This window comes from Gavia stellata, chromosome 2 (genome assembly GCF_030936135.1).
Source record: "Gavia stellata isolate bGavSte3 chromosome 2, bGavSte3.hap2, whole genome shotgun sequence".
Taxonomy (NCBI): Eukaryota; Metazoa; Chordata; class Aves; order Gaviiformes; family Gaviidae; genus Gavia; species Gavia stellata.
The window spans coordinates 92,373,038-92,392,309 of record NC_082595.1 but is presented as its reverse complement, the minus strand read 5'-3'; the positions used below and the strand labels follow the sequence as shown (position 1 = coordinate 92,392,309).

Genomic DNA, 19,272 nt, shown 5'->3' with positions numbered 1-19,272 from the left:
GCAGCAATCCTAGAGATTAGAATTTGTGCCTGGAGTACCAGAAATGTAGTTTTGAGTACAGATTTGTGCTGCCTTTCTTTTGTAGACACTTCAGTGAATGTGGGAACATTTTCTGCTGAGTTTCATGGAAATTAGCGCTCTGCCAGCTGAGACGTTAGGATAGCTTTTCTGCAAAACAAAAGTCGAAGTACTCTAACTTATTGTGATCACAATAAATTTAGTATTGTATGTAAATAGTATGAATATAAAGTATTTCAAGAACAATATGTCAAAAGCCACCTATATATATGGAGAATATTTTTTGCAAATGTTTTCATCCTGGAACTTTTACTCACAAAACATTTTGAGTAACCTTTAAACTTAAGTTTGTTTCTGTTCTCATGTTAAGGTCTCTAGTTGGCAAACAGGTTGCAAATGCTTTCAAGGAGTTCAATTTTTAAAGGTATACAAAACAACTTGTCCATGTGGTTTGTTCATTTATTATTCACCAATGGATGATTGTGTATTGAGAGCTGAACAAAGTACTTCTCACACTGATAATGCCGTGATGTTACTGCAGAAATTTGCCCACACTCCACTTGCTGCTTTCCTTTTGTGTAAAGAAGACAACAAGCAGCTCACGATGGTTTTGAATACATTGCATTTTCTTCACAATTTAGCTGAGCATTTTTTGAGAGAAAGAGACGAAGGTATTTTTAATCCAGGGAACACTCTGTGTTTGATTCTACAGGTCTTACTGTACCTCTTATTTTGGATGTATGGCAGTAGATTCCAGAGGCCTTCACTGACACCAGGGACGGGTTAGTAGGGAGATGTTCCTGTTGCTCAAGTGGCTGCCCTAACTCTCTGCCCTATAGCAGTCACAATATGAAAGAGTCCCATTAGCATCTTCTCCCACCAATGAGAGCTATTCAAGTCACGCAGGAAACAGTACATAATTTCAGACAGTCGTGCATTTTTCAGTTGTTTTGTTTTAACCAGTTTATTTTCTCTTCTGTAGCTCTACCTCAGTTTACTGTCACTCCTCAAGACAAAACAGTGATTGAGGGACAAACCGTTGACTTCCCTTGTGAAGCACAAGGCTATCCCCAGCCTGTTATTGCCTGGACTAAAGGAGGTAAGGTGTTCCATTTTTACTTTTAAACTACTAGAATAGGTTAGCTGTCATTTTGGAATCACTCATGCATTGAAAGGAATTGCATGTATTTGTTTAGATGCTTCAGTCTCTGAAGGAAACAGGGCTCATGTCTTTCTGCTTTAGCTAGGAAATGCACTGTGTCCCACTGAAGCTAGCAGCCCAAGCATTTTTCATTATTCAATAAAAAAGAGTCACTAAAATATATGTCTCCATAATAGATTCCTAATAATAAATGTTTAAGAAATGAGAGACAAATCACATGTGGCAATACCTATCACTGCCAGTTTACTGCAGAAGAGATGGAGATGACTGTCATTAACTGGAGATCTGAAATTAGGTGGGATGTGCTCTCTTCAGAAACCAGAACAGTCCAACCTGTAACTGGCATCAGTATAACTGCATTTCTGTCACTTAATGTGTATTGACAGGAACATTGGGGTGCACTTTGCCGACTGTTTTATCAGGTTGTGGCTGTAAAGGCATTAAGCCAAATCCAGCAGGAAGAAATACTGTAGTGGATGTTTTATCAGTAAGTAAATATTCTAGTTGAATCAAATGAAATAGCTCTAGCAGGCAAAACAACTCAGGAAATTCTAAGTTATGGTAGATAAAGCAGATTTTTAACAAACTCTTGATCATTTTCATGCTGATAACATCCCTGTTTCTCCCTCTACCAACATTGCTCCAATCAAAAGTCCAGAAAGGAAGAACAGGGTACAGACACTGATGTGCCTTTTATTTCATCTTTATTATATTCAATTTTTTCAGGGCTGTATGTATTTTTCTATGGATTCTCTAGATGGCCTAGGCAGATGAGATGAATTGTGTCTTACACACATGGCAATAATATGAAATAAACAGTAATATCTGTTGGTGTTCTTTCGATGCCTTCTCATTTGGATGCTTTATCATGCTCCTTAAACGAAAATAATTATTTCTACCACAAACAGAGAAGAGATCAGGATTATGATTGTGTGCATATGTATGTTTTGTTTGCTTTGCATGTTTATCTTCTTAGAAGTAAAGGTTTCAAACTTTTTTTTAAGAGACTTTACTTTTTTCCAATGTTTTCTCAAATTTAAAATCTTCTGGATTTCCCTTTTTCTGACAGAAAGGGACTTTGTTCTGCACTGCTATAAATAGCAAATGCTGTTGCTCTGTGTTTCAGGAGGCCAGTTGTCTGTTGACAGAAGACACTTAGTTCTATCTTCTGGAACCCTAAGGATTTCCAGGGTTGCTCTGCATGACCAGGGACAGTATGAATGCCAAGCTGTCAACATTATTGGATCTCAACGAATTGTCGTATACCTGACCGTACAACCTAGAGGTATGTTCTCCATGTACAGCTGCCAAGAAAAAAAAAAAAAAAGATTTAAGCTTACAGTAAAATACACAGTACTGTATTTAATTTTTTTTTTCTAAAATGTAAGATTGAGAATTATTTTTGATGGCACAAAATGTTAATATGAAGTAGTTTATCTTTGTTTAGAATTATAAATTAGAAACAGAGCTTGAATAGTGCTTAAGTTTTTCTTCAGCACTTTTGCCGCATTTTCCAGTGATTCTAAGTTGCTGGTTTTGAATTATAAGGTGTTTTATTAGATTTTATAAATTGAGCATGTGGGACTGTGTGCCCTGATAGACTTTGTTGAAAGTCACTTGGAGACTACATAAGCTTACAATAAACATGGCCTTTTTTGATAAAAGCTTGTTAGAATGGGGCTATATCTTTTGTTGTTTAGAAAACTTGCTGGTCAGGGTATTGCTAACATTTCAAATTTCTGATAATTATTTCTGCGTATATCTATTTTTAGATTCCAGGTGGTTTTTACTAAATAACATGTATGGATCCTTATCAGTATTTGTACAGAGTATCATTCCTTTAGAACAGTCTGTCTTCTGTGAAAGAGGCTTATCTGATTTACTCTGTTTTGTAAAGAATGGAGGTTTGCTTTGTGGATGACAGTATTCCTATGCTTGGGAAAGTATTTTGTTTTGTTGAAAAGACTAGTTTCTTATAAGACTATGCTGTTAACTAAATAGTGTTATTAATGTAATGTTTTGATGTCCAGAAACAGAACACTTTATTTTACAACAGCAGAATGACCTTCACAATGAAAAGTCATTCCTTGTACTTAAAATAAGCTGACACAGAAAAATAAAAACCCACTCCATTTTTCTTATGCTTTTCTTCAAGTAAATTCTAAGTAAGCTACTTCCAGGATTAGTTAGAATTGTATTAATATTTATAATTTAGTTAAGTACTTTGGTGTTTAACTAAATTCAAGGAGATTAAACATTTAATTCAAAGCATTTCTTGTTAGTGACCTCATCTTAAACAGTATTTTAGTGAAAGGGGCTCAGATGTCTTCCTGAGCTTAGATGTTTGTCAGAAAAAAATTGATTTTTCTTAGCTTAGAGTAGTACTGGGAGATTGATTTGTCAAAATTGAGATTTTTGTTTTTCACCTCTCTAAAATTGTTGACTAACATTCCATAAAACAAAACTCAGATTTAGAAAGTTTTATAGCCTTCCAGCTGTGTTAAACTTCGCTGAACTTGAGTAAAGTTTAATAAAATGATTTTTATGTAACTCAGGTTGCAAAATCCAGTCTGCTGCACATGCAGCCTGAAATTGGAGCTCTCCATACATTCATTGCAATGCTGTTTTCAATTGTGCAAGAAGAGAAAACTTTTTCTTCTGGGCTTCTAACAAAAGGACTGTTCATCTGAGGAATGTTTAGTCAGTGGTCACTGTGGCTAAATCTGTATTAATGATTACAGATTAATGGTCCAGGTCTGTTTGCTGGCATGACATGGCTCACATCCACAGAGCCAGACTCTCTTACCTCTCAGTGCTGGACGCCTGCCTCTGGATACCTTATTTCAAATGGTTTCTGGTCCTTGACAGTCATTTGTGTACAAACAATTTAACACCAGGGTTAGATTTGGTTCGTAGTATAAATGTATGCTCTGTGACCAAATACTTCTCTGTAAAAGCACAGCCTTCTCCCACTGCCCCAAAAATACTGATATGTTACAGCAGAGATACAGTTCTTAATGTCTTCATAGTCTTGTATGTTCTTCTCGTGATGATATCCGAGTGCTGGATGTCAATCTGGATTTGAAGGAAATTAGGATTAAAAAAATGCATTAATTTTCTTCACACTGGATTTAGGTGACTGTGCGCCCTGTGTTCTTAAAATTGAAGGTGATTTTTTTTATGTTTTAAGGCCTAGGGCTCATTGGTGTCGAGGGGGTAGGAGCTCTCTGAAGGCTTAGCACCTCAGCAAGTTGGGCTGGGGGAACCACAGTTGAATGAGTGAGTTGTGGGAAGTTTTGCTTTTATCATCTAAGAAATCTCTGTTGTTGCTATTGAAAAAATTAAAACTTAAAAAAATTGACAGAAGTTGATGGGATATTGATTCTGGTGACTTTGTTCAGATTTAGCTATTCACAGAAGGTTTTTTCAGAGCTTTTAATTTGTGGAACGCGAGTGTTTTTGGCAACTACCACTCTGTTTTGTTAGAATTTAAGAGTACTTAAAAATCAGCCTGAAGCAGACATCAGGAATAAGGAATTTTATCTCTAACACAAATTTATAAGCAACTAAAAACTTTCAGGCAGAATAGGGTTATAGATTGAGAAATGTTGGGTAACTGAAAAAAATAAACAGTGCTGACGTCTTTTTAGATAGTGTTTTGCACAAGCTGTATTTCATACCTTTGTCAATGTATCATTTGTTTTTTCAGTGACTCCTGTATTTGCCAGTGTTCCCAGTGACATGACAGTGGAGGTTGGCACAAATGTGCAGATCCCATGCAGCGCTCAAGGAGAGCCGGAGCCAGTAATTACATGGAATAAGGTACTAGATATTTATTTGGTTGTTGCAGAAAGGCAGTGGCCTTTCCACCTCTTCGTAACTAGCTATTTAAAGTGCACATTGTCAAATTACTGCTTGCTCTGGTGTCTGAAAACATTACCTGAAGTTCGATCAGCAAATCTTCTTTAATACAGAGCATGTACACAGATACCAAACCTGAATTTTATATATATATAAAAAAAAAATATTGTTATGCAAATCATTATACAGACCAGCTAAAATTCATAATGTAGGCTTTAAAAGGCCTGTATATTTTAGTGACAGTTCTGTGGGAATATCCATTTAATATTCACACTTTCAATGATATTATAGATATAAAGCAATAAAAAATACTGTATTGCTGAGTCCTTTGACGCTGTTAGGTTGACACTTCACCAGGACATGTTTCGGTAACTCTTTGGTAACCTCTCTGTGGCTTTGATTTCCATTGGTGCAATAACTGTTGTATCAAACTTTTAGTTGATCTTCAATTTTCTTTATTATCTTCTTCTCTTCAATTAGTGAGCATTAGAAAATGTACTTCAATGTACCTTAAATAGCTTCTAAATGCATAGCACATGAAGAATTTATAGATATAAAGCTCCTGAGAACTTTTTTAGTTGGTTTTGAGTAAAATCAAATATATATGTTCTCAAGAGGTGCTATCTTATTTTTAGGTCTTAAATTTTATGTGGTGAGGACCTATAACTATTAAAATACTTTGATTTATAATAATGAGTACTTTTAAAAGTAAATAAATACACTGTACAATTTAGAAGTACATGCAAGTCCTCCTGTCAACATAAGAGTGTGTGAGTTTTTTATATAAGTTTATGTAAATCTATTTGAGTATTATTTTGGCATACAAAATAGAAACAAAAAATAAAATGTAAAAATAAAAGAGAAAAAGAACACAAAATATCAGGTTTGAAAACAAAGACTGTTTAGAATAACTAAACATTGTGCTTTGCTGCAGGATGGAGTACAGGTAACTGAGAGTGGAAAATTTCATGTTAGTCCAGAGGGATTTCTTACCATTCGCGATGTTGGAACAGCTGATGAAGGTCGATATGAATGTGTTGCCCGGAATACCATAGGATACTCCTCTGTTAGTATGGTGCTTAGTGTTAACGGTAAGGTGTATGAATCAGAGGTATGAGTTAGATTATTAGTTTTATTCTGATTGCTTCATTTGTAAGATGCAAAAAAGTTAATAAAATGTTAAATTCTTCCTTTTATTTATATTTTTCTTTTTCTCCCGTAATCCTCTTTTTTTTTTTTTTCCCCTCTTCATTTCATTCAGGCAACTATCTGCACAGATGTGAGTAAGATGGGAATATGTCAGCCAAAATGTCTCTATGAGTTAAGCTTCAAAACAAACAATGCTTTGGGTTCCAGTTAGTCATACTACTTTCCCCTTGAGATATTATTTGGACCTATTAGAATTTGCTAGTCGAATACACAGTCTAATCTTTAGGGATAACTTGACAAAAAGTCCTGTGGCATCTTTAAAGGGGCACTTACAGCACTTGGTTGAAAATTAGGTTGCAACCATTGTGAAAGAATTCAGGCAAGTCATAACCTAAAGGAATAAGCTAAAGGAGAAAACAGAAGTAAAAGGAGAATCTTTGAACTTACTCTAATTATTTGAAAGTAATAATGGCAAATAATAGTTATCAATTATTAATACGTAATAATGGGAAGTAACTAAGGAAATTACTTTGTTACACACATTGACCCTAATGCTTTTCTGACTTGTTGAGTAAAACTGCTGATTTTTCAGACTCATTTTGATGGAAAATATTAAGGAAACTGTGTGATTTTTTTTTGTCTTTCAGTAGAAAATCTGACACAATATTTTTGTATAAATGAAAAATTAGTATTGAGCAGAGATGTCTTTAACATACTGGATATAGTTGCCCAGTGTTATGTCTGATGTTCTATATTTTGTTTACTAAATTCATAAATATATATCAGCGATTTTTCTAATATATTGATTACCATGATATTTATCACATGGTGTCAATAAAACTATGATGTTCCCTGGCTTAAGTTGCTTGTAGTAGACTACCAGTCTATCCCCTCCTCTATCAAAAATAATATTTCTTCAATCTGTAAAGATGATTTCTGAGAGAAAAATTGCAGGACTGGAAATCATTCAGTGATAAGGTTTCATCTACATATGTGAAGTCTGCAAAGGAAAGAAAGTCCATAAAAATCAGTTAATCTTGGTTACTCTGGAGTCGCATAGAAAAAAAGTTTTTTGTTTTTAAAATAAAGGCAAAAAAAAACATTAGCCAGATCTCAAATCAATACGAGCTCTGAAAAATGAAACCATGAATTGAACTATAACCCCGATGGAAACCAGGTTCATTCACTTAGTGCAGGTGTCAACTGCTCATTCTCATCTGCTGAAATTAGCAAACTAAAAAACTTGGTGCTAGCTGATCTGCAGTATTTAATTGTAATGTGGTTATTTTTCTTGTAAACTGTAGCATCAATAAACCTAAAATTAGTGAAACTACCCTTGATTAATCTGCATTCAGTCTGAAACTGTAAATTATGTTTCTCCTTTAAACTAGTGGGATATCAGATACTGTTTCTCTATGGTTGCTATAAAAATGAAGCTGACAGAGAAGCAAGGAGGACAAGTGAACAGATGATAAGTACTGGATACTTGCTATCTGGATAGTATTAATAATGGTATAGCCAGAAATGCCTAAAAACTTGGATGGTGACATTTTCTTTTGATCAATGTTAAAGTTTTATGAATGTTCCTAGTGCATAAAAATCTTTTCTTAACATTGAGACAGAATAAAGGCAAGTGTATAGAACCTGGGGACAGGTTTTGCTGGCCATGTTTGATAATATTTTAAAGATGCTTTTCTTTTGCCATTTTCTTCTGTCCTTTGCTGTTGTTTTGTAAAAGTCTCTGGATTAAGCATAAGGCAGGATGTGTGTGGATTACGTTTTCGCTGCTTAAAAAAATTGCAATTTTTGTCTCCCCTGCCCCCGCCCACCCCACAAGGTATTGTGTGGAAGGCTTGCAAGGAGCTTTAACTTTTAATATTTCTCAGTCTGAAAAGAGAACTACTGGCAGCAAATAGTCTAAACAAAAATAAAGTACAGTATTGTTAACATCTGACCAAGGTTTATGATTCAGCCGACGTGTACTGTTAATCAGACAGATAGCTCTGCAAAACACGTATCTAAAGTGAATACCGAGAGTACATCTGTCGTAGACAGCACTAGGGAAGGTAACCAGCAACCAGATTTTTATAATCATCTGCAGTGTTGCAGTGTTAAGATTGCTCATGCCACACAAGCACTCTCTGAAACAACTAGAATTAGGGTAGCAAACCTGTAAATGATATTTCTTCTTAAAATAAGTAGCTTATCTGACAATGTTTCTGTACGATTGCTTTGAAAAAGAAGCTGTCAAGCAAGGAGGACAGTTGGTAATTAGGACAGATCAGGGACTATTGCCATTAGGCACTGTGGAAAGGATCAGCTCATTCTGGATGCTGGGAGTACCTTGTCAGTAGACCAAGGCAACTGGCCTTAAGGCAGAGAAAGGGGCTTCAGCTACAGCTATAGAGTGCCAGGGACTGTTTTATTTGATGGTATAGATGGTTAAGTTTGATTATCCAGGTCAAGACTCTGAAACTCACATAGACACAGCCTAAGCTGCCAGTTATGAAGGAATAATGAAATATTGCCTAGAAAAGAAAAAAAAAAGTAATGAAAAGCTCACAAACAACGTTTTTTTATGTCAGCTGATTTTGTACATCTGCTGATTTTATTCCAGTGTATTTGCTTTGGACTTTTTCCCCACTTTACCCTTCTTCCTGTGTGACTTCTCCAATCTAAACACACTCTGGAAATTGTTAGCCCCTGGATCTGGTAGTTCTTGTTTTAGACTGAAAGGAAGGTTATTAGCCCTAGATATGTTGTACAAACATCCAGCTGCAACTGAGTACTGTATAAAAAGGCAGATGAATGGGCCTATCCATTAGTGAGTTTCTGTTATTATGCAGAGTTGTTGAATAGCTTTTAAGCATGCAATATTTAATGTACTATTAAAAAGCTAGATAATTTTAAAGTAGAAAACAAAGTAGTGATCAAAATAAATAAAATATTTATAGCCCTTTAAAATCAGTGTGTGTTGCTTACTAGACTAGGCTCAGGAGAGGAGCAACGTTAATTTACTGTAGCTATTTAGGAATACATAAAAGTCTGTGGTTTCTTTTTTTCTTGTGTCTGATGAATTTTTTTTGTGAAATCTCTTTGGATTTATGTGATGCATGTGTTCTAGAAGGCAAACTAAGTTTGTCAGTGTTTTCCACTTGTTGTAACGCGTTCCTGTAAACCCTTTAAATTTTTACATTGAATTCAGTACTAATTCAGTAGTAATTGAAATCAAAGGGAATATTTGCATTGATTTCAGTGGATATAGGTTAGGCGTTTGATGTCAACACCTGAAAGCTGATAATACACCACTCCAGAAAAAAACCCTTAATAATAATTCATTTTTTCTTTGGTCATTTTTACTTGAAATTGTAGGACTAATTAATGGACAGCTAAACATTTTATGCATTTATCTTCACTTTATTTTGTTTTAGAATTATAAACAAGATGACTTTTAAACTTACATTAACTTCTGTTTTAAATGAATTTTGCTCTACTGTAACAGGCTTTGACAGAATTCCAAAATGGTTAAGAATTTTATATTTGGACAAACTAATGCTTAAAGAACAGGGGTTTACTTTGTACAACTGAAATGATGTCGTGTCTAGACGCTGTTTTATAGAAATATCTTTTTGTGTGTGGCCATTTTTGCAATAACATGTGAATTCCTCTTTCTGTAGTTCCTAATGTCAGCCGAAATGGAGATCCTTTTGTACAAACATCAATTGTGGAAGCAATTGCGACTGTTGACAGAGCAATAAATTCAACACGTACACATCTGTTTGACAGGTATCCCCTTCTTTTTTTTATATTGAGAAGACAAAATTAATTCTGTATGTACTAGAAATAATGGAACATTTATTAAGCAAGAAGCCATTTTATTATTTAAATGACACATTGTTAACATCTGGGTAGTTCTGGGAATACTAACAGTTGAACATGTAAAGATTCCTATTGTTTAAACACTCCTGTTGAGATCTCTATTCGCTGCAGAGGTTTTTCTCCTGAGATAATGTGTATTAAAAGGCTACTATATGTTTAATTGCTACTAAATGTTTAATGTTTTATTTTTTTATTAATTTTTTTGGTTTGCCTTCCATTTTGAGATGAGTAACCAAGGTATGTACTAATCAAGTTGCTGAACGTTTACATGATTTATGTAATATTGTTATTTTGTAACTCCTGTGTACACTTACCATTTTTTTCAAATTATCTATCAGTCGTCCTCGTTCTCCAAATGATTTGCTAGCCTTATTTCGATACCCAAGGGATCCATACACTGTTGAGCAAGCAAGAGCTGGGGAAATATTTGAAAGGACATTACAGCTTATCCAAGATCATGTACAAGATGGTCTGATGGTTGACCTGAATGGAACAAGTCAGTACTCTTTCCTTATTATTCTGTGTTTAAGTGTATTTGCCTTCTTAAGTCATTATACTTCAAGAGACATTTATTTTATGAGTCTGGATCCCAGTTGCAGAACCATTACATTGAAATCAGTGGAGTGTTTGACTTTGCAAAACTTTACCAAATACATGTGTTTGCCCAATTCAGTCCTTGGTTTGCACATTGCTACATTATGGTGTAACTCAGTTTGTTTGAGCTCTCCGAGTACTCTTATTTTACCTCACGTAGACATATTAGGGAAAAAAAATCATGTTCACATTCTTCTACTGGTCAAATTTGGTATAATGGAAGTGCATAATGTGTCCTGTTTATTAATTCCCTGTGTGTTAATTCATTAGGACCATTGTTTCATAGCAGAACAGACTTTTCTGTTATGTATTAAAAATAATCAGTATGTTGTTGATGTTTCTTTAAGTAAAACCATTTAGTGTCAGCGTGCCTTGGCAAGGAAAAAAGATGATATAACAAGAAGGATTTGTATGCTTTACAAACCAAGCTTTCTGCATGTACCACAACAGTATTCAAAGAATTATTTGCCACTCATTCTTTAAGTGCGTATCAAACTAAGCTAATTGTTTCCTTTAACACTGACCTGATGTAATGAGAAGTACAGTTTTTGCTGCTTTTTATAAATAGCAGAAAAATGCAAGGTTTAATATTTCTACATTTTAGTTATTGAAGTCCAAGTTCAAATTCATGAAGTCCAGCTGGAGCATATACAACTAATGTGTGTAGATATGTGTGTGGATAGGCTTGAGACATAGGACTGAAGCATTTGGAAATAATGGTAGAGGTTTAGGAGAGCTTTTGAGACTTGAGACATAGCCAAAAGCTACACTGAAAATCTAGAGGAAATATTTTTACTTACTATATTTTTTTTGGTGTTTATAATTGAGTATTTATTGTAACTTCCGAAAAATTTAACTCTGACCATGAACTAGGCAAGTATTTATAAGACTAAAGACTACAAGCTTTGTGGAGTACTGTAACATTTGCTAGTAAAAGAAGCTTGTTACTCATTATTAGAGCTGAGTAAATAATTTGTGATGAATAGTTTACCACAAAAACTTATTCAAAATTCTTTGAAGGCTTGTGTTTCGTAAGAGCAACCCAATTTAATTTGGTTCTCTGATTAGATGCATATGCAAACATATTGACTATAATATTAGGAATATATGAAATCTGATGTGTGAGAATTGCTTGACTACTTTTCACTAGGATTTGTAATAGTGAAATTCAATCACCTAAAGGTTATGAAAGCATACAAATAAAAATAAATAAACACAAAATCAGGCAACTTTCTGTGATACTGGAAGTTTGCTTCTCAGCCCTACAAAATCCATAGAAATCTGGCTTTTAGGGAAACTTGGATAGTAAAATAAATCTGTTTTCATTTAAATAGCCTAATGCTCAGATTTTAATACTCATATTTGTCCTTATTTGGTTTTATTTCAAAATGCAGAGCCCAATGAAAGGTGTTATTTAGCAGTTTTGCATTGGGAACAGTTGAGAAACTTGACAATTTCCCATTCAGAGACTTTTTTTAATGTAATATCTTGGAATATTCCAAGGAAAGACTATGGAGCCAAATTCTCCTCTGCAGTGCCAGACTGTATAACAAGGGGAATGGCCACAAATTGCTGCTTGGAAAGTTCAGGTTGGATGTTAGGAAACACTTTCCCACCAGGAGGCCAGTGCAGCACTGGAACAACTTATCTAGAAAGGCTGAGGAGGGTGGAAACCTCAGTCTTTGGAGGTTTTCAAGCCCGCTAGACAGGGATACAGCTGAGCTGATCCGGTGCTGGAGATAGCCTTGCTTCAAGCAGTACCTTGGTCTGGGTAAGAGGTCCCTTCTAATCGGTATTTCTATGACTCTATGAAACATCTTCCTTGCAGTTTGAGAAAAATACAGCTAATATTATGTGAATTGTGCTAGCCAGCTTCTAAGCACTGGAAATGCTCAGCGTCCAGCCTTTTAGAAAGCAAAGCCAGAGTTAGTGCCTACAATGTGAGGGGTAATTAAGGGTCTGAGACTGGCATTTATGCCAGCTTCCACTCTGCTCAGAAAGCCATCTGATCTAATCCACAGATGAGACATTGCCTCCAACTTGAACTTCTAATAATTTTATTTTAATTTGGTAATGAAGGTCATTCCACCCAAAACATTCACAGTCGAGTTTTGCTCACAACTTGATTTCAGAAGTGTGGGTGGCAACCAGGATAATAACAGCAGACAAATGTTTATGTAAAGACTGCATGAATAACGATCATAAGGAAAGAGCTCCATGATGAATGAAGACCATTTAAAAAGGAGTGTTACTATAAAGGACATAAGTTTTCTGAGTGTAGTTTAGAATTAAACTACCCTAGCCAGCATATTATAATATTTTATCAATAATATCCTCAAATAGTGTATTTTGCTGCGTTACCCAGTGGCACTTACTGGGTTTGCTCTGAGGTTTATTTTTCTTTTTCCTAGTCTGGAGTATTCTATAAAATAATTTATGTATGTCTACAAGAACAGGTTAGTTTTGCCTAATAAGAAAACATAGATCCCCTGACTGAGCACAGGTCCTGTCCCAGCTGAGAAGCTATGAGCAATCCAGTCCCTTTCAAGGCAAAGACAAAGAGGGGCTTTAGGTGGTTTGTTTAAAATTGCTCTGCATTGTAGAAATTGGCAGAGAGCAGCAGTGTGTCTAGCACGCATTTATGTGTTGAATGTAGATGAAGGTCGGTGTCTTTGCAGGCATGCTGGGACTGAGCTCAGGACTAAAAGGAACATTTCCTGACTGTGTGCAATTAGCCTGCACCGACCTCTTGCAAAACTGCATTCAGTTCATATTCTTGAGTGATTACCATCATGGTGGGAGCCCCGTGAGCCTGTGGGAACACAGTACCACTGTACACTCACTCATTTCCTTTTGTCCTTCTGCCTTTATTCTGCTTGTTTGGTGTTACTCCTGACTGCAAGTTTTCCAGATCAAGAACCATGGCGGTGTGTGATGGTTCCTAGTTAGCTAAAAGTGCGTCTACACTGACAAATATTCTACCTCCTGGGCTCACTCCTGGATCCTGGAACGTTGCTCATCCACACCGTGTATCCATTAATCACTCAAGGTGTGCCTATGCTTTGGATCAGCAGGGCCCATTTGAAGTGAATCTCCCAGTTGTCCCCGCTTACTGTGCTTTGGTGTGAGTTGTGATATGGTCTTGAACAGTGTGGATTCTTTTCAAATTAAGTGAAAAATGTGGTCCAGGGCCACATTCAGTCCAGGAGAACAAGGTAAAGCTTTTCTGAAGGAAACCTGCTCTTATTGCACAAAGGTTACAAATAGGGATGTCTTTCTCAGCATCAAGAATTTCACTCTACAGACACGTTTCTGTTTGTCTACGCAAGTTTATGACGTAGATATAGCCCAAATTAATGACTTTTTTCCTGAAGTGAAGCCTAAGAAAAAATTACTTTTAGAATGTCTCCTAATAGGCAACATGGACAAGATGCAGTCTGACTGCTCTATTTGCAGTAACCCAATACTGTACTAGGAGGCCTTATGGTCTTCAGTCCTTCCACATGCCATCATACCACAGCAGAGATCATGCAACACGTAGCCTTAGTTTGAACTTATAAAAACACAATTCTAATGAATTACAGTATATATTTTGTATATATTATTTTTCTATGAACTGAGAAAAAAATGCAAGAAAGCGCTAAGTATGTTGTAGTCCCAGAGGTGAATGGTGTGGATTGCAGAGGAAACCTGTCCAAAGTGTTACACAAACACCAGTGTTCTTTAGAAACTAGTTCTGGGTAATGTGAATGTGAGTTACTTCACACCACTTGTCCTAGAGATCACTCCTCTCTTTAGCTATATTGCCTGTGATTACTTTCTTTTGTCTTTTTTGTTGAATTTTTTGCCTTAAAATTGTGCAACCTTTGCTGTAATAAAGCAAAACAAAATAGTAATGTTCAGTGAATTATCAAGTCTCAAAAGATAAAGTCTTGAAATCCATGTAAATGTTACTGACAGGTTTTTAAATGCTTTTACTGACATGGGGAAAACTTCCCATTTTTCTCAATATGGGGCTTTTATTTCTGAAGATATCTCTGCTTTCTTAAGTGACCAAATAAGAAATGAGCTCCTTTGGTAAACATTTTGTAAAAGTTGTAGTTGAATTGGCATTTTACAAAGTTCCCTCCTGACCTAATAGTGTCTGTTGCTTAAATGACCTAATGCGCTAATACACATATATAATTATTGTTGTTCTTTTTAAACAATAGGGATATTTAATCTGGTGGAAAATGCAATATAATAAAATAACATTGCAAAGAAATTCATGATCTGTGGGGACCATGAGTCTATGAAGTCTTTGATTTTCTCTGTCTCTCTTCTGTTTTCAGGTTATCACTATAATGACCTTGTATCCCCACAGTACTTGAATCTGATAGCTAATCTTTCAGGCTGCACAGCCCATCGACGAGTGAACAACTGCTCAGATATGTGCTTCCACCAGAAGTACAGAACACATGATGGAACATGCAACAACCTTCAGCATCCCATGTGGGGCGCTTCTCTGACAGCCTTTGAACGTCTGTTAAAGTCAGTCTACGAAAATGGATTTAATTTGCCTCGGGGAATTGAACCCAAGAGGCTCTCTAATGGCTACGCGCTCCCAATGCCTCGCTTGGTTTCGACTACTCTGATTGGAACGGAAACAATAACTCCTGATGACCAGTACACTCACATGCTCATGCAGTGGGGTCAGTTTCTTGACCACGACCTTGACCTCACTGTGGCTGCCCTAAGTGAGGCCAGGTTTTCGGATGGTCAGCATTGCAGTTCAGTTTGTACAAACGATCCTCCATGCTTTTCGATCATGATACCACCAAATGATCCCAGAGTTCGAAATGGTGCACGCTGCATGTTTTTTGTACGCTCCAGTCCGGTTTGTGGAAGCGGCATGACATCTCTCCTGATGAATTCTGTGTATCCACGAGAACAGATCAACCAGCTGACTTCATACATCGATGCGTCCAATGTGTATGGCAGTTCAGACCATGAAGCACTGGAAATCAGAGACTTGGCAAGTCAAAGAGGTCTTCTGAGACAGGGCATCGTACAGAGATCTGGCAAGCCCCTTCTTCCATTTGCTACAGGCCCACCAACAGAATGTATGAGAGATGAAAATGAGAGCCCAATTCCCTGCTTTTTAGCTGGTGATCAGCGTTCTAACGAACAGCTGGGTCTTACCAGCATCCACACGTTGTGGTTTAGAGAACACAACAGAATTGCCACAGAGCTACTGAAACTCAATCCACACTGGGATGGTGACACAATATATCACGAAACACGCAAAATTGTTGGTGCAGAAATGCAACACATAACATTTAGCCACTGGCTACCTAAGATCTTTGGAGAGGTAGGCATGAAGATGCTTGGCGAATATAAGGGTTATGATCCCAGTGTTAATTCTGGCATAACTAATGAGTTTGCAACTGCCGCTTTTAGGTTTGGTCACACACTCATTAATCCTTTTCTGTATCGACTGGATGAAAACTTTGAACCTATTCCACAAGGCCATCTACCTCTTCATAAGGCATTCTTCTCTCCATTTCGGATTGTAAATGAAGGAGGCATTGATCCACTTCTAAGGGGATTGTTTGGTGTTGCTGGTAAGATGCGTGTCCCATCACAATTACTCAATACAGAATTAACAGAAAGACTCTTCTCCATGGCACGTACTGTGGCTTTAGATCTGGCAGCTATGAATATTCAGAGAGGCAGAGATCATGGAATTCCTCCCTACCATGATTTTAGAGTTTACTGTAATCTTTCTTCAGCTCAGACTTTTGAAGATCTGAAAAATGAAATTAAGAATCCTGAAATCAGGGAAAAACTTAGCAGGTGAGCCTGAGATGAAGAAAACCAATCAATTATCTAAATGTGCATGCAAAATCAGTAGCTAAATGTCTTATCTGGAAGAAAATACTTGTTAAGAAAGGGGTAAAGGGATTTTTTAAGAAACTTTCATCTGTACCAGGAAATAGATGTGGAAAGTTCCCATATGCAGATAATTTCTCCATTTCTGCATCTCTGTGAACAATAAGAAGTTAATATATACTGTATGTGTTTATTAAAGTATTAATTTGAAATATCTGGTTTTATAAATGCTGTTAAATATGAATGTTACTTCAATGTAAGGTCATCTTTAATGCCAGTCTCATGCAGGTATTTACATGTTCAGTTCCACCCATGCTGTACACTAAAAGTAACAGGAATATCGTTCACTGTATTTTCATGTGGACATCCTCCACTACCAGTAATCTGTTCTTTTTTAGAGCATCAGTGTTTGAAAATTAAGTCTTCAGGCTACCTGCCACGCCTAGCTTTTCTATACAAAATCAGACAGAGAATTAATCTCAGCTACAGTAAAAGAAAAAGTGTGCAGAGGGGGAGGAAAGAGAAGCTATTGAAAAAGAAATGGTTCTAAGAAATCAGGACAAAGCTACTAGGAGAAAGGAAATCGTGGGGTAGACTTGCAGACCCCTGTGATGTTGCTCTCGTATACAACCTACATTGCAGGATTTCTTGCATATACATCCACACGTTGTTCACAAAAGATGTAGCACTGTCACTGTCATTTTTACCGTGAGTTGTTCATATCTCTTGCCCTTAGTTTTACCACATACTGGTTATTTTGTAAATGTAAAATATTTGATATTAAATATTTGTGGCTTTCTATTTATAGGTTGTATGGTTCCCCACTGAACGTAGACCTATTTCCTGCTCTAATGGTAGAAGACTTAGTTCCAGGGAGCCGACTGGGGCCAACTTTGATGTGTCTGTTAAGCACACAGTTTAGGCGTATTCGGGATGGAGACAGGTAAATCAAAATAACATGGAAACCAAAAGTAATTTTAAATTGAAGATGCTTAATAACAGTTGCAATGTCTTGTTTCCAAACTGCATTTGATTTTCATTTATGATTTTAATATATAATTGAAAAGATGAAGAATACAGGTTTAAAACATTGTTAGAAGCTATGATTAATTTATTTTTTAAATCTGTTACTTTTTATGGTAAATATGTCATACTGGCCTCCAAAAAGCACCACAGCCAACACATGCTGAGTTTCCTTTTACCAGTTATTCAAGTCACTTACCTTTCTGAAAAGTGGATGTTACTCATCTCCTTTCATTGGTACTTAATTATTTTATTGGCAAAGGAATTGAGGTCATTGAGACACTTTCACCATCTCTGTTACTTAAGCATAGGTTGGGAAAGTATCACTCTGTGTATATAACCCCTATACATATTTCAATACAAGCAGGCTGTGCACCAAAAGAGTGTTAATAACAGACAGGTTATCCCCAAAATCACAATTTGATAATTGTTTTTAAATTACTTTACATGCACATTATGAGCAATTTCTCATTTTCAGTTTCTACAGTACCTGAAATAAGAAAATAGTCTTTGCTATTGTTGCAGCAGCCAGATGTCCTTTGCATACTTTCAGCACACTCATTCAGAATCTGAAAATCAATATTTCCCTCATTTTAACATTTTTGGTGACCTAGAATCCTGGTTTTTGCGTGGCATGAGGGTAGCAAGACTTATGCTGATTAGTCCCAGCCTAGTGAAAGGGAAACAGAGGAAGAATTAGGAAATTAGGTTTGATTCACTTTATCTGATGTTAGTTGCTTTATGTAAGTTATAAAATTGCTACTTAAGATAGTATAAAGGCATTTTTATTTCTGTAGTCAATAACACAAGCCTTTTTGTATGCTTTTTTAAAAAACAAGTTTCTTACATAAAATCTGTTTAAAAATTAAGCTGTGAAACATAAAACTCTCACGCCTGGAGGCAGAGAGAGTAAAAGGAGAAATATATGCAGTATGAGCTCCAGATTGCTGGTGACAAGTACCTATTTGTGTCACAACAGGATAATGATACTGCTTTTTTGTGTGTGTCTGTTTGCACGTTTTCAGCAAAAGCTTTTTTTTTTCCTTCTTTCTTAAACAACATTTAGAAACTGTAGGAAGACATTGAATATTTAGGAAATGGGATTCTGCTGTCCAAAGAATACAAATGTTTTGAAGCAACATGCCAGCAAATAGTAAAATATTATTAGATGCAATGAAAGCAACTCTCACTTCTTTGAAAAGTCTTTACAATGGGCAGAGGATCAAAGCTGCCAGCACCATGCAAAACAAATGTGCCTGTGCAGGGAAAAGGAGTGATGTTTGAAGGGAGCCTTCAAACTTCATATCAACATGGAAATTTCAGAATCTATTTTTTCTGATCCCAGTACTTGGAAATTCATTGGACACTGTCCAATGCTTTATGAAAATGATACAATAAGTAGGTAAAATGACATTTTTTGACCATTCTTCTAAGTTTATTATAACATTTTTATTGATATTTGATAAAGTTTAAAGAGCCTCCTACTTATTTTTGGTTGAAATTGGTGGAAAAAAGTATCAATATAGAATTACAACTTTATAGTTTTGTGAGATGTAAATGATATCGCAGTGAGCAATTCTTATATGTTAGAATAGTGTAAAATGTTTTCAAATCCTGGACAGTAACTTAAAATGTTTTCTTTTACAAGGGCTGGCTTGCTTTTCATAGTAATGTATTATTTATATTTTCTATTGATAACAGCCTTTTAGCCCTTT

At 36.0% G+C, this 19,272-nt stretch overlaps 1 protein-coding gene across 1 annotated transcript in view; it reads left to right on the top strand.

The window, feature by feature from the left end:
* PXDN (peroxidasin) overlaps nucleotides 1-19,272 on the top strand; it is a 90,054-nt gene that overhangs the window by 55,710 nt on the left and 15,072 nt on the right. The window contains exons 11-18 of the mRNA XM_059829558.1: nucleotides 1,001-1,117; nucleotides 2,307-2,465; nucleotides 4,890-5,002; nucleotides 5,976-6,132; nucleotides 9,868-9,976; nucleotides 10,408-10,565; nucleotides 14,995-16,498; nucleotides 17,343-17,477. Coding sequence (XP_059685541.1) covers nucleotides 1,001-1,117; nucleotides 2,307-2,465; nucleotides 4,890-5,002; nucleotides 5,976-6,132; nucleotides 9,868-9,976; nucleotides 10,408-10,565; nucleotides 14,995-16,498; nucleotides 17,343-17,477 — 2,452 coding nt within the window. The remainder of the gene's footprint in view (nucleotides 1-1,000; nucleotides 1,118-2,306; nucleotides 2,466-4,889; nucleotides 5,003-5,975; nucleotides 6,133-9,867; nucleotides 9,977-10,407; nucleotides 10,566-14,994; nucleotides 16,499-17,342; nucleotides 17,478-19,272) is intronic.